Below are 16053 nucleotides of genomic sequence, written 5' to 3'. Positions count from 1 at the left end.
TCAAATGTCAATCTACCAACATGCACACTGTGACATACAACCACACATAAACATTTGGGTTTGTATTTTTTCATTGACTTCATTGAGCAAATGATATTTAACCAGACTACAAAACATAACCGATACTGTAAAGATTTCATTTTTAATCTTAAATCTTAATTTGCATGTCCAATAAGATATTCTTCTCCACAATGTAGGTAAAACATGCAAAGGAAGAGGATTTTATTTTGAGCTTTTTCTAACATAACAATGATATAATATATATAATAACAATACTCATTACAAACACTGGAACAAGTAGTCTCACTTGTCTTTCCTAAAACTTATCGTTTGCACTTTATGAGAATATTTCTTTGCACACTTTTCCATCAGTTTAATTGCTGTGTAATCTCATTGTTTTGTAGAAGAAAAAACATGAAATCATTTAGTGATTTACTGTGGGATAGACGAGAGAAGTTCATCACACACCCATAGACGGTCATATCCTTCCTTCCTGCTTCTTCCAAAAACAAACCAACACCCTCATTGTCTCGCTGTCCAACAACCCCGGAGCCGTCACAAATCATCCTTCTCTCTCACACTCTTTCTTTCTCTCCAGGAACACAGACATTCACACATATACATATGCACATATTCATAGGCATGCATAAGCATGCTGGACTACAATTCACCCATTATATAGCATAGTAAAGTAGATGACAATGACCGTGCCCTCATTCTACCCATCTATGCCCGAAGCGTGAGCTTTTAAGAGGAAACGGGGCCGGATCAATGCTCGGCTGTGGGACTGTTTGCAGCCCGGAGGCTTTAACTGTTCCAAGTTACAACATCAAATAACTCTGTCTATACTGGGGATACCCACAAACGTCAGAGATAACAATAAGACCTCCTGTTTTGTGGATAAAAGCAGGTTGCCACGCGGGTATTCAACATTTCCTCTTTTTTGTATCTTTCATGTATTTTCTCTTGAAAAGATGCCCTGGAGATTTCCTCTTGACTTCACTATAAAACATTTTTTATGCAGCTGTTTGCCAGTAACTTGTTGTAGATTTAAATTGATGTTATTTACTGGTAAAAGTTTGTTTAAAGTTAAATGAACATTAAACATTAACAAGTCTCTACAGAATAAAACTAAAATAATTCTGGGAACCAAAAATCCTCATCATCGCTTTTCTGTTTTCCTTCAGATTTTGGTTCCCAGAATGCTTTGCACGAGTCTCTTATTTTAATTTTATTCTGTAAAGATAAAGACTTGTTTTGTTTGTTCATTTACCTTTTAAACAAACTATTGCCAGTAAATGGGACTGCAAAAAAAAATACTTATTTCAGTAGAAATATCAAAAAATTCTTAAACCAAGATGTATTTTCTTGATGAGCAAAATGACCTAAGAAAATAAGTCTAGTTTTTAGACAAAAACTATACAATTTAAGTGAATTTCTACTTAAATAAGCAAAATTATTTGCAAATGGCGTGAGAAAATTTAGCTTAAATTCAAAAAAGAAAACTTATTTTTAGATTTTTTCTCACCCCATTGGCAAATAATTTAGCTTGTTTTAAGTACAAATTCACTTAAATTGTATATTTTTTGTCTAAAAACTAGACTTATTTACTTAGGTAATTTTGCTCATCAAGGAAACGCATCTTAATTTTTTGATATTTTTACTTAAAACAAGACAAAAATACTAAGTAAGAAAGTCATTTTTTTGCAGTGTGTCATTAAATAACATCAATTTAAATCTACAGTAAGTTATGCAAACAGCTGCCAGTAATACTGCAGTTTCGACAGAAAGTTTTGTCACATCGGCACATTTCACTTTAAACTTTTAAATCGTATATTTTCTATAACAATTTCCACCCTCACCGATTTGCGCTGTGTCTTCTGTATAAGCTTATTTGAAATAAGAAGTGCCTCTTATTGTAGTTTCTGAACATCAAACCTTATAGTTTCTGAACACTAAATTGGCATCGTTGACATGCATATGTTTGTAGTCATGAGTTAATATGTCTGTTGCAGGTTGCATTTGTTTTTTGCATCATTATTTCAATATAAAATCTTTTTGTACGGGAAGAACGCGTTCACTTTTACAGTACACTGTAAAAAATTACTTAAATTATGCAGATGTTTGCCAGTAACTTACTGTAGATTTTAATGTATGTTATTTACCTACAACAGTTTGTTCAAAGTTAAATGTATTTACAGATTAAATCTATAAAATAACGGCCTTATGCAATGCATTTTGGGAACCAGAAATCCTCATCAACCCTTTTTTGTTTTTTCCTTCAGATTTTTTCCCAGAATGCTTTGCATGATGCTGTTATTTTAGTTTTATTCTGTAAAGACAAAGACTTAATGTTTAATGTTCATTTAACTTTAAACAGACTGTTGCCAGTAAATAACATACATTTAAATCTACGGTAAGTTACTGGCAAAGAGCTCCCAGTAATACTGTAATTTCTACAAACATTTTTAACAATGCATGTTTACATTTTTGTCAGATAAGCTTAAGGAAAATGAATGCCTCATGATATGACTCCTTTAAGGGAACAGTAATTAAGTAAAAATGCTCTTTGCATGTCTTTAAATTAACGTTTCAAACTGCAACGAACAGTTAAAAGCTTTATTTTTTACTAAAACATTTGCTACTTGAATAATTCATTTAGGATTTCCATGCTTCAGCTATACAGGATTTTTTAAGCAACCTCCTCCTGCAGCTTTGAGGCTCTGAAAGCGAACTGACTGCTGAAGCTTCCTTCAGTCCAATTACCTGCCTGAACTAAAACTGAATGCGAGAGGTAATTACCTGAAAATTAGATGCCTTGAATAGAGCTCATGACAGAAGTGCTGTTTAACTCCAGTACTTTTAAAGAGATATATCTGGTGTATTAATTTGGAAAAAAAGTACAGACTACGGTTGATATGTTGTGTTATTGAGGTTACAAGAGTTCAAGTGCCCATTAGCTGTTTAAATAAGCAGTAATGGAGCCAGCGCTATTTTGCTTTTATCAATACGGGCAGAATCTTTTATCTTGGGAATGTCTATGACAGTCTGTGTGTGGACAGAAAGCAGCTGAAGTCAATGTAAAAAACTGACTTTATTTACTCTCTTGTGCAAGGTTCATTTTTGTCCTGCATTCAATGCATCTGACAAAAGCTATGTTGTGCAAGTACTGGTTAATGTTAATAGCTAGACTCTGGGACGGTACAATTCAATAGGGTCCTACTATGTACCATTAAAACAGATACGCACCTGTGATGTAAAATATGCTCTCTTTAGGTACAAATGTGTACTTTTAAAAAAAGTCCCACCCCAGTGACAGTGTTTGTACCTTTTCCTGAGAACGTTTGTGTCACACTTTTTATAACATTATTTTAAAAGGTGCCAAAGAAAGTAACAGGGTAAAGCCTTTAGGGTCCCTTGCTGTCACTGGGGCAGTACCTTTTCCAAAAGTACACCCTTTGCATCTAAGAAGTTCATATTAGTACCTCAACGGTACATATTGGTACCAAATGAATACATACCTGTACCTAAATGGTATATTTGGGACCTTTTCAGGGGGTAATGCCCCAAGGACCATTTTTTGGTGCGGTGATTCAAGCATTTTATAGTTTTTTACTGTTGTCTGAGGTCTACTGATGATGTTTACGAGGGTTTTACATTTAAAAACATCAAAAGCAATAAGTTATAGGCTATTTTGTACACTGGTTTTGAGGCTAACTCGAGAAGAGAGATTTGATGGACGGGCCACACTGTAGACTTGGAAGTAAACGCCACAGTTTTTTTGTAGTAAACTAGCATTCAATCCTCCGTCATTACTTGTGGGGAACACTTAAACACTTCTGATGTGGAAAAATGGCAGCCGGAGGGATTAACCAAATCTTCAAATGTGTAAACAATCTACAAAAGCGAGTGGTGCTGGCAACATGCTCCGAGAAGCTAAGCTGATCATCAATGACCACTCCCATTTTTCTGGCTGTCCTGGTAGGCGTAATGGTCAAGGAGCCTAGCTGAATGGAAAGGTTGTGATGAATCTTATGGTCAGACGATATGACAAGCAGCTCAGTCTTTGCAATGTTCTGCTGGAGATGGTGATCCTTCTTCCAGAGTTTGAGGTCCCTCAGGCATGCTGAGATGCGGTAAGAAAGCGTGGGATCTTCAAGGTGGAACGACAAGTGGAGTTGTGTTTGGAAAAGCCATGTTTCAGAATGATAGAACCCAGGGATGTCATGTATATCGAAAAAGAGCAGTGGTCCAAGCACTGAGCCTTGAGGTACCCCAGTATTAAGACGTTGTGGTTTGGAGACGTCACCTCGACAGGATACCCTAAGTGACCTACCTGAGAGGTAAGATTTGAACCATAGTAGCGCCAAACCAGAGACACCCATAGCCTTGAGGATGTGACAGTGTCAAAAGCTGCAGATAGATCCAGTAGGATCAGTACAGATGTTTTACTCACATAAGATTGCTGTGCCATTCTGTCTGGATCCAATATTGATGGAACAGCATTGCTTTTTAATTGCAGTCTCTCTGCAAATCCATTCACAACATTTGTTGTTTGGATGCTATCAGGTTTGGGCAAACCAGTGAGCGGGGCTTCCGAAGTAGACGTTAAGTGAAGGCGGTGTTTAAAAATCCACTACTAGGTACATAACTAGGTACATTTAAAAACATGGCATTTTCTTAGCTTGGTAACATTTTCAGTTCTGAAACCTACAGGATGTTCATTCATGTACGATGACCTCATATTTAACAAAATATCAAGTTAAAATTGATTCCTTGATTCACCTCTCCTTTACAAGATTTGAGTATTTTTACTCGCAAGCCCTCTTTACTTTTAAACACACGTTTTTGTTTTTGTTTTAAGTTTCAGCTTTAACCTCATCATGTTACTTTAGCCAGATTTATTTTATCTGTAAAGCATACATTATTTTTGCCAAAAATATAACTTCACAAACACTATCAAAGAAACACAGTTGCTTAGATATCAAACTGGTGTCCTGGGGGGCCTCCCCAGTAAATTCCAGAAAAAAGAATTGTACAATTTATTACTAGAGTCATATATATTTGCTTTGTATCTATCTAGTGTGCTTTCCGTTTTGCAGTCTCCTTTGTTTCACTTACTAGGGTTTGTAAGGCAGTATACCTTGTAAAGCTGCTATGAAACAAGATTTAATGTCCAAGCTGCTGCAGTACACATAAATTTTAATTGAAAAATGTTTCTCTTTAGGTTTATACATCCAACATTACTCTTAGCGTAGCCAATTATATCTGCTATACATAAAAATATAAATTGGTTTGATATATTTTATGTTTTTATCTCTGAACATGTGTTTAATGCCCATTCACTGGAGGTTCATGACCCATACATACATTTCTTTCTGATCCTATAATTTTCACTCATTCATGCAAAGTCAATCCTAAAAATGCTAATCACACTCGCTGGAGAGAAATCACAGAGATGAAAAATTATCATGGTGTCGAAAGAGGGATTACCAGACGCACCTTTGCTCTGAGACCCTGCACTTCCCAAATCCAAATTTCCCTTTCACAACACAAACATTGACTTTCTGTGGGATGTGTGGCTTTCCAGTTAATCTTTGAAGGACAGCTATGACCTCATTCCCAAAAGTGAAACTGATTAATGCACACCACTGAGTAACCCAGTGAAAATGCTGTAAGTCAAAAAAATTAGTTTAAAATCAGCAATGCCGTGCTGTCACATCCAACAAGGCAACCTTCATTTACTCATGGGATATTTTTAAACAGGGGATATGTTGTAACACTTTTGTAGCGTTTTTGCCTAAATTCCAGTGACATGATCTTGTTTATTTTTGATGGATGCTTAGCAACTTCTTATGACATGAGCAGCAGTGACCGTTGACGACAAGAAGTGGGTGTGTCCATCTAAACAACAAAGTTGAGAAAAGTTAGACTTTATGCAAATGAGGAGCGACTTTTAGAAGCGATTACGAATAGGGTTGAAGTGGTTCACCTCATTCATCACTCATTGGTTTATAGACAACCAGAATTAGAAACGCATCCTATATCAACCTCATTGAAAAAGACAGGTGACACACAATAGCTGCGTTTTTATTACCCTTTAAATTGCGCAAATCAAATTATCGAATTAAAAATGCAGGCAGTGGAAATGCGCAATTTCGCATAAATTCCCATTTATCGCAAACACGTTTTTACACACTGTAAGGTGGTTTTTTACGCAATTCGTAAAATGAATATATCACAAAACTGATATGTATTTTTTAAACATTTACAGCTGATGTGCGTAAAATGATCATTCTTTTAATATGGCACTTATCTGTTCACATAACGTTTACATCCCATAAAAAAATAAAATAATATATATATATATATATATCCCAAGGTGTTTTTCCCTCCTAGGACTTTTTTCCCTCCTAGGCTTAAAAAAGTCGGGAGTTTTTTACTCCTAGGGGGTTTTTCAACCCCGGGGAGTCAGCCGACATTGGCTAAAATTGGCTATTTACTTAGCACCCTCTTCTATACGTTTCATTATTAATATGCTTGCTTGTAAATTGCCCCTGTATTTTGCTACTTATGTTGTCTGTCTGTTTTTCTGTGTTTTCCCCTGCTTCTATTAATGTAAAGCTGCTTTGAAACAATTACCAATTGTGAAAAGTGCTGCTATATAAATAAAATTGAATTGAAATTATATTAAATTGAACTGTGTGATCATTTAGAGGTCAAGACAGAAGAGCTGTGTCAACTTTATGTGGCGTCCGCCGACATCACAGACAAGCAGATGACATCAAAATACTACGAGATCGATTCGGGGGTCGATTTCTTTATATGCTTTTCAGTCAGTCTCACAATATTTTGATATCATCTGGATGTCGGTCAGCACGGTGTCATATGAAGTTTAACACACCTGTCGGCATGGTTTTGACATATCACAAGACAAGAAAATTACGTTTTAGTTACATATTATTATTGGTTATTATTATTATTATTATCTTACGTAAATGAGGGCAAACATGCCAAATACTGTATATTTAAGATGGCAACGTTCAGAACCACCACTCTAGTGGTCCCGCCTCCCAGTAAAATGAGCCAATCGTCAATTGGAATCCTCTGGGAGGGGGACTTTGCACTTGCGAATAATCGCCAGGTCTTGTTTTGTCGTTGCAAATAGTGACGCAACTTTCTTATTTTTGTGCTTTTGCTGTCAGATTAATCTGAGTAGTTCTAATATGATGCATTGATTTTATTTCCTCAAGGTCCAAGATTTTTGCACCTAAAATACAGTTTTATTAGTCAAATGTATTCTGCATGGATCGAACCCATGACCTTACCTAACCCGTAAGCCCTTTCCTATAGCACCTTAACTCCAGAAACACTTTTATAAATCTCAGATTCCTTTTCAGAAGCTATTATTTCTATTATAGTTCTATTTTGAAGCATAAACTGAAACCAAACCTCCTGTTAAGACTGTCTGCATGGGCCTGTCAATCATTTGTTGGTGCATGGCTGTGTTTTCCGTCTCTTGAGTGTACTCGTGTGTGTTAAACCCGCAGACCAGCTACAGTATGACTCACACAGTACTGAGAGACTGAAGGAAAGAGTCTCTCATCAAAGTATCATGTGATCTATTCAGAGCTCTTCAGTACAAAGGTCATTAGCATAAAACTTGTTGGATAAAAAGAGCTGATGGAGGTTGATGAGTTTTTGCATTTCATCACTCGATGAAAGAGCAGATGTCTGAACAACTCTTGTAATGTAACACACATTTGCTCAGATACAACGTTGGCTTTGAAGAAAGCCAGATCCTGATTTTAGGACAGTGGTCACTGTATGCTACGGATCGTATCGATCAATCATCGCATTACACGACTTTCTACAAAATACCCAGCGTTTATCAGTCATCCTACTGTAGGTTGAGGGGTCCGGCGCCTTGCCGAGATCTTTTTTTAAAGCAAATGGTATTCCGGTAAGGTCAATCTGAGTATAAATAAGTTTACAAAAGAGGATGTGTGTTTATTTTCATCTTACTGGCCTACTTAGTGCATGCATGCACACACAGCGTTCTGCATTAACGCATTAACTTACACATGCACTCGTGTTACATCAATAATTCAAACAAATGATGGCATCTGTACCGCAGGCTTTCTGTTTAAATATCAAAAAGAGACAAAGTGTGTATACTGTACAGGCATGCATGAATCCAGCACCCATAAGAAGAAAGATTGTGTAAGGAGGAAATATATAGAAAGACTGCTGATTCATCTGGCCTGCGTTTCTGTCTCTGCTGTGTCATGTGCCAGAAAACAATGAAGGTAATTGATCCAGTAGGTCCTTTTTAAAGCTGCACTTCCCCTCGGCTCTGTGTTTCCTGAATGTGGAGAATGTAACGAACACAATAGAGGTTCTTATCTCTGAATGCTGCAAAGCTACAGCCCAAAAATATCTAAAGGGCTTAGCATGAATATAGGTGATATGCATTGAGCTCTCTCTCTCTCTCTCTCTCTCTCTCTCTCTCTCTCTCTTTCTGTCTGGACTCTCAGCACAGATTTGCATCAGCTGACCTGCTCTGAGTCTGGGAACACAAAGCAGGATCTGTGCTGCTATGGTTTCTCCTCTTTCACTGAATGAGTGGATGGAAAGACTAATGCATGCATCCAGTGCGAAACCGATGCAGGTTTTAGATGAAGCGTGTGCTGCTTTGCTGATAACCTGACTCTTTGAAGATGAACAAATGTGTATTATAAAACATTCGAAGCACATGCAATTGCATGACAAAATATCAACCCAAGTACCATCCTTAAATTGTTATACTAGCCAAAACTAACATTGATTCTTCTTTGGCTTTTAGTAGCTAGTCATCTGGTATGATGTCATAGTTTGTGTCTTCCCCACAGTTAAAGGGATAGTTCACTCAAAAATGAAAATTATCTCATCATTTACTCACTCTCAATTTCTTAGAAACCTGTATTCATTTCTTTGTTGGAAGATATAGAACACAAAGGATATTTGTAATCAAGCAGGAAGCTTGAGCACCATTGCCTTCTGAGAAAATACTACTATGAAAGTCAATGGTGCCCCACGTCTGCTTGGTTACAAATATTTCAAAAAATATCTTCATTTGTGTTCACCAGAACGAAAAAATGTATACAGGTTTGTTTTTAAGTGAACTATCCCTTTAACTTTCCATTATTGTTTGACACCTAAAAATGTAAAAAAAATATATCAGTTTCTTTTTGTCTAAATCTGTGTCTAAATCCACTAAATCTGGGTGCACTGTACAATAATATAATAGTAAAAATTAAAGAAATGAAGAAAGCTAAAGAGAATGAAAGTGATGGACAGGACCTCATCTGTGGAGCAGATCAGTCTGTTCTCTCATGGGACTCGTAGCTCAAATGTACCTCTTTACTCATGAGGCTATGGGTCAAGATCTCCCTGGGGCGTCTGGTAAGTACCTCACTCATATCCGTCAAGTAAAAATCACAAATGAGATCATGTTATAATTTCAATTATTTCTAAGAAAAGGAATGAGATTAAAGGAGCTGTGACTTCTAGCCGTTGAGTCTAAATCCAAAATATTGAAGACGTTTTGCCCCCCTCTCGGGTTGCCAGACATATACAGAAGCACAACAGATGATGGAAAGCATTCATATTTTAAGTTGATTCAACTTATATCTGCTCTTTTTTTTGTTTGCAGTGTTTTTGTTGTCTGCAAATTACAAACCTGCTTGTGTGAATTTTTATAACTCAATCTGCAGCTTATTACCAATTTTGCATTCACTGGAGGTCGCATTTACACCGTAAAAAATAAATGGTTGGATCAACTAAAAATATTGCATCAACTGGTAACACCTAAAAATTAAGTTATATAAACTGTTTAAGTGAAAAATATTATATATTATAAATATAAAATGTTCATTTTTAGTTGTAACCATTTCAAGTAATTTTTTTAAGTTTATCTAACATTTTTTCGTTCTTTTCAAATAATAACCGCTCCAAAGTAATAACGCATAGCCGGTACTACTTGTACGATTAAAATCGCTCCGCGCCAATAAAGATTACTGTTTGGCGCCATCTTGTGACAAACACTGGACCTCCATTAATTTTAACATGTACGGAAAAAACAGTGGATAGAAGAACGAACAACGACAAGACACAGAGAGCTTACTGAGACTGAACTTGACAAAATAGAGCATGACAGCTACGAAGCCAACACACACAAAAAAATACAGAATGGGCATTAAAACTTCTCAAAGACTGGCTAAAAGAGAAAAAAATGGAGACAGACAAGTGCAGAGGATCTTAATAAGGTATAACGATCATTTTATGCATCTGTGCAAAGTTTCGCGGAAGGATAAAAATGTTAATTTAAAACAAATATGCCAATAAAATGTTTCAAATTCATATTCATGGCAAGTAGCCGTGTAATAAGCAGGATAATTTAGAGGCAGCCGGTAGTTATCGGGTAAATAAGCCCCTTCAGTCCACTGTCGGGACTTATTTCCCGATAACTACCGGCTGCCTCAACATTATCCCTTACATGTAGAACATTTCTGGATATTTCTTCCTACTTAATAAAATTGCATTCCTTCTACATGAAAAAAATTATTCATTCAATTTGTTAAGGTAAGTGGTTGCAATCAATTTATTTAAGCTACTTTTAAACAAAAGTTTTTTTGTTTTGTTTTGTATTCCTAATTTTTTGTTTAAATGTAGCTTAAATAAATTGATTGCATAAATTGATTGCAATTGATTGTAAATTGAATGAATTATTTTTTTTAGTGTATGTAAATATCAAATTTAACAAATTATTTCAATGCATTATTTGGCACCTTTAGATAGATCTCATTAATCTCTCAACCTGTGCAAAGATTTTCCAGTCTGCAATCAAAGTCAGATATTTCAGTATGACCTCAAAGATTTCCCATAAATATCTGCAAACTGCATTATCAAGTAAATGTTAAGACATTAAAAAGATACACAAATAAAAATAACAAGGAACTCCATTAAGTCTCAATTATAGAAGAACATCCGAGCAATAAGATTGTCTGCTGGGCATACACACATTGCCTCTCTATCAAGCAATCTGTTTAGTTAAGAGCTTATGTGGGCACTTTAAGAAAGCAAGCTCCTCTTACTGTTCACTATGTAATGTGTCTAGAGTCTAACATGTCTGTCTGTCTGGTGTCTCTCTGTGGCTCAGCCAACACGCACACATGCACACACATGCACAAACACATGAACACACATTCCCAACAACAGTGGCTTACAAACAGTCATGCAAAAATATAGGTCTTTCTCTCTTGACTATGTCAGTGCGGTCTAGGTTTTGCCTTCACTTTTAAATAAAAAAACTAAACAATGTCTAAAATAACATTTTTGAACATGCATACACACATGAATAACTGCACACAGTGACTAAGCATCCAGTTCACGTCCTTAAGACACTCTGAAAAACCAATGACACTCCCCATCTGTTGTAGGTGTGTAAACCCATTTCATCCTGCGATAAATGAGCCACAGTCCAACCTCCAGGCCCACCTCCTCTTATTACATTACTCATGAAAACAAAGTCAAAACATGTTCACATCTGCGGATGGATTCACTCAGGAAATTCCCTTCGGTGCCTCCGAGTCATTCTGCTAACGAACGACCAGATATTGAATGCGGAAAGCACATTTGCCGGGTGTACGGTCAGCTCGATTCGTTTAACGTATAAGCACCCAATATCACTTCATGAACCTGATGAGAGGAAACATGCTTTTATAAGATCCATAACATCTCTGCATCACTTTGACAGTCATATGTGCTTTAAAATGACCATCGCTGACCTCTACCATGAACCACAAACTCTCACTCATGTGCTCGTCTGTTCTCTTGCATTGTTGCCAATGGCAACAGCTGAGCTTTTGATGCTGGTCAGCATCTTTCAAACTGTGTGTCAGCTGTCCGGTTACATCATTGCTCATGTAGTGACAATACCTACCCTTTGTTGCAGAGGTTATGACCAGGAGCGCAAAGCCTCCTGTAATTCAGACTTTCAGGCCAGACAGCCAACAAAGTGAGCCAGCGATGAATAATTAATTTGCTGTTGTAACACTAAAGCTTTCCTATAAATCTGTTCATGATAAACAAAGCCAACTGATAGCTTTAGTGCATCGAACGTGATTGCTAAAAAATGTACCTTTAAATTTTACGCTTTGGAAAGAGAGTTGGGCCGAGGACCAAAACACACTTGTAACCAATCAGCAGTAAGGGGCGTGTCTACAAAATGACATCGCTGCCTGGGTTGCATATGTGTGGGGCGGGTCTATCAAAAGAAGGTCAAGATTCTTTCAAGGGTAGGGGCGTGTTTGTTTAGGTGATTTCAAATATCAACATTGGCTTTCAGAGATCATGCACCCCGCCTTTAAGATAAGGGCAATGCAAAAAACAGTATTCACTGTTGACTTAAAGTGATGGAATATCAGACATCTCGTAAGTTATTTGGCAAAAATGACATCTAACCAAATTCAAGTTTATTTTGGCTAGAAGTGACTCATTGCCGGACTACATCAGGTCTATAGGTAACCTGGTGAAATGATATTGCTTGCTGTTTTATTTTGATTTCCTACTTACAATCTTGCGTTCTGTTGCAATATACCACTGATCTCGAGTCTGTTGTTGTTCTCTCACAGTACAGATTAATAAATAAACAAACATGTATTTATAGAGATAATCCAGAGTTATTTATGAAAAGTGATTATTTTAAAAGCATAAAGGGTCACATTTTCATGATGAATAGTTTACAGCAAGAGAAAAGCCTAAATAAAGCACGGTTTTATGATCCACACATGCTCTGCCATTTGACAGCGCTATAAAAAAGATGTAGGACACCCTGACCGGTACATAAAATTCACACATACTTACAAATACTCATAATGATGTTTCCTCAACCAAGCATTACAGCTTCTGCTAGACAGATTAATACAGACTGGTTTATTTAACCACATCTTCCAGTTTGACACAGACCACACAATATCAAAGCTACAGTGAAACTCATAAAGAAAAGCTTCATAACTCAAGAAAATATTGTCTTATTTATATTGGAGAAATCAATGCAGTATTTGTATCTATTTTAGAGAGATTTAAAATTGGCTATTATACCATCATCTTTACCATCATTACAGCCTTAAAAACATCATGTAGTCACTCAAACAAGCTATTTTATATCTTTGCACAATAAAATCAAAATAAATTGCAAATAAATGACTTCAGCTGGGTTTTCACATGGTCAATTGATTGTTTTAACTTGTTTGTACAAAAAGTGGCACTTTGTAAGCAAATTTGTACCGTGTTGACTGTTTTGTACAAAGGGTCACACTTCTTTCGTACAATAGGTCAGATTTTTTTGCTTTCACACAGTTATTCGAGATGTTTTCTGAGGTCATGTTGGGAAAACACGGATTATCAGGTTTCATCAGAAACTATAATGCCTGCAGTGAGCGAGACAACTTTGTTGTTGACTTTTGTTGAGGTAGCACCAAACCCCTCCTCAGACTACTGCTGTTCTGGCACATATCATGTCAAACATACGTGTTACTCCTCATGATCACAAATACAATGTTTACTCTTTTCTCTAATGTTTTGCATATTCATTAGGGCTGCCTGATATTGAAGGCAGCGCGATATGGTCATTGATTTGATTTGATAATAGGGGAGAGCAGGGGCGAAAGTACAATTTTTCAGAAATACTTCATTTTAAAAGATAATGTTTTAGATAGAGATATATTTTTGCTGTGGTCAATAACTCACAAGTGTAGTCTATCAATACCAGGTGAAATTTTGAACTAATGTAAAACTATTTCAGTATAACTTCACTTTGAACATAAGTAGTCAATTGTTACTTTTGACCCTGTCAGCAGGGATGAAAGTAACACATATGTGGGTCAAAAGTAACACAACAAAACAAGAAAGATTTCTGTATACGTGTTTTTATTAAATATACATAACTATGACCTCGATAATATCTAACTGCAAACTTTTGTCTTGTTTTTTTTTAAATAATGAAATTAATTTTATTCAAAATTTCAGTTTCATCAAATGTTTCGAAAGCAACCAACAGTACAAACTTAAATTGTGAGAATTAAACATTTTTCAACAGTTTGAACAATATGAAAATGAAATTAAATCAAATTAGAATAATATAAATGTTCAGCATATACAACAGTATTAGCAGCGGGTGTAACAAGTGTTACTCTCGTCCCGACAGGAACTCCTGACATTTAAATTCGATTTACTTTTATTTTAAAAAACTTCAGGATGTGTTAGAGCACTAAATAACCTGTAGATTGATCAGGACTGTAACCCATGAAACCAGAAACACAACGCATTATAAGAAAAAAAAGGCCGCTTATGGAATTTACTTATGGTTGAAAACACCTTTCTGGATCTACACGTGGAAAACGGTGAGTAAATGACGCGATATTTGTCAGGTCTGTCAAGAGTTTGTGTGTTAAAGATGCTGACATAGTTTGGAATGCAAATGTAGTCAAGGCTCGGAGAAAATCACTTTGTTACTTTTGTCCCACGTGTTTGCGTGTTTTAAGATTAAAAACATTATTTTTCACATAAATTTTTGTAGCTCCAGATTTCCCTATCTACCTGAAACGAACTGATTTGGTATAAAACTCATTGATTTAAAAAGCTCTGTGTCCCTGATTGGCCGGCTAATCTGTACATTGTGATTGGTCTGAATACCTCTGACATCAGCAGGAAATGTGACGCTCCTTACCATGTTTGAAAGATTCACTCACAATGCAATGCTAACAGGAGTTAACTTACAGGCTGTAAGTCAGAAGTGGGAGGAATTATGATAATATCGGTCTTGTCTACATCACCAATCCCAGGAAGTAAACTGTTGCCTACAATTCATGTGTTTGTTGTAGTCGAAGAACAGAGATTTATGTTGGATTTCTACATTTTGCATATCGTTAACATGAACTAATACACACGTACACACCAAAGGAAATGTAAAAACGTGAATCGAACAATAGGTGCCCTTTAAAGTTATGTTATTTACTGTCAACAGTTATTCAAAGTTGAATAAACATTAAACATTAACAAGTGCTTGTCTTTACAGAATAAAACTATAAAAAAACAGCGTCATGCAAAGCATTTTGGGAACCAAAATCTGAAGGAAAAAAACAGAAAAAGGTTCATGAGGATTTCAGGATAATGAAGATTTCTGGTTCCCAGAATGATTTGCATGAGGCTGTAATTTTATAGATTTAATCTGTAAAGACTTGTCCATTTAACTTTAAACAAACTGTATAACTTCAATTTAAATCTACAGTAAGTTACTGGCAAACAGCTTCATAACTACATTTTTTTATTTATTGCAATATATTCTGTCTGTCTACAGTATATATATATATATGTTACTGTAATGCAATGTTTACTATTTTCTCTAATGATTTTACATTTTGCATATCTGTCTAAAAGAAATACACAATATACTGTCTTTCCCACCTACCATACAACTATGACTTCATAACACCTCAAGTAACCTAAGCAGTTGTAAATTTACTTCATTCTTTGGATTCCCATTACTTCCAAAGTTGTCATTACGCAGCATCCCTTCAAGTACACCGTGATCCCAAATCCATAGGATCAATCCTTATCTGTTTATCTGACTGTTAGTCCTACCTTCCGTGTGACAGCTGGACGAGAGCAGGGTACTCGGAGGTCGGAAGATGTAAGGCAGGTACCGGGAAAAACATTTCATCTTTCTTCCGTCTGTTTTCCTCTGGGAGGATCTTTACTCAGCATCCGTGCCGGTGATCACAGCAGATCCTGACCGGAGGAGGGATGCTGCCGTGGTCCCTGGATGTGTCTGGAGTCAGGGCAGCATCCTAAACAGTTTTCCTACATGTGTCCAAGCGACGTGCTGTGCATCCATACAGTTTATCATGTTTTCCTCCCAGAAGCGCGGAGGGCTGAGCTGTTTTCCCGAGCATCGGTTGGGAGGGGCGGCGAAAGATGGGAAATGGGGGCTGTTAGACTATTACATCTTTG

At 36.4% G+C, this 16053-nt stretch overlaps 1 protein-coding gene across 2 annotated transcripts in view; it reads right to left on the bottom strand.

Moving 5' to 3' along the window:
* Window positions 1-16053, bottom strand: part of ppp2r2ba (protein phosphatase 2, regulatory subunit B, beta a) — a 73430-nt gene that overhangs the window by 54917 nt on the left and 2460 nt on the right. The window contains exon 1 of one of the 2 annotated variants that reach the window (XM_065263942.2): window positions 15685-15981. The exons of the other annotated variant lie outside the window; for it this stretch is intronic. Coding sequence (XP_065120014.2) covers window positions 15685-15763 — 79 coding nt within the window. The 5' untranslated portion in view covers window positions 15764-15981. Of the gene's footprint in view, window positions 1-15684; window positions 15982-16053 lie in introns of those variants that run through there. 2 annotated transcript variants of the gene reach the window in all.

The sequence above is a fragment of the Paramisgurnus dabryanus genome, chromosome 16 (genome assembly GCF_030506205.2).
Source record: "Paramisgurnus dabryanus chromosome 16, PD_genome_1.1, whole genome shotgun sequence".
Taxonomy (NCBI): domain Eukaryota; kingdom Metazoa; phylum Chordata; class Actinopteri; order Cypriniformes; family Cobitidae; genus Paramisgurnus; species Paramisgurnus dabryanus.
This window is presented reverse-complemented; position numbering and strand designations above follow the sequence as displayed.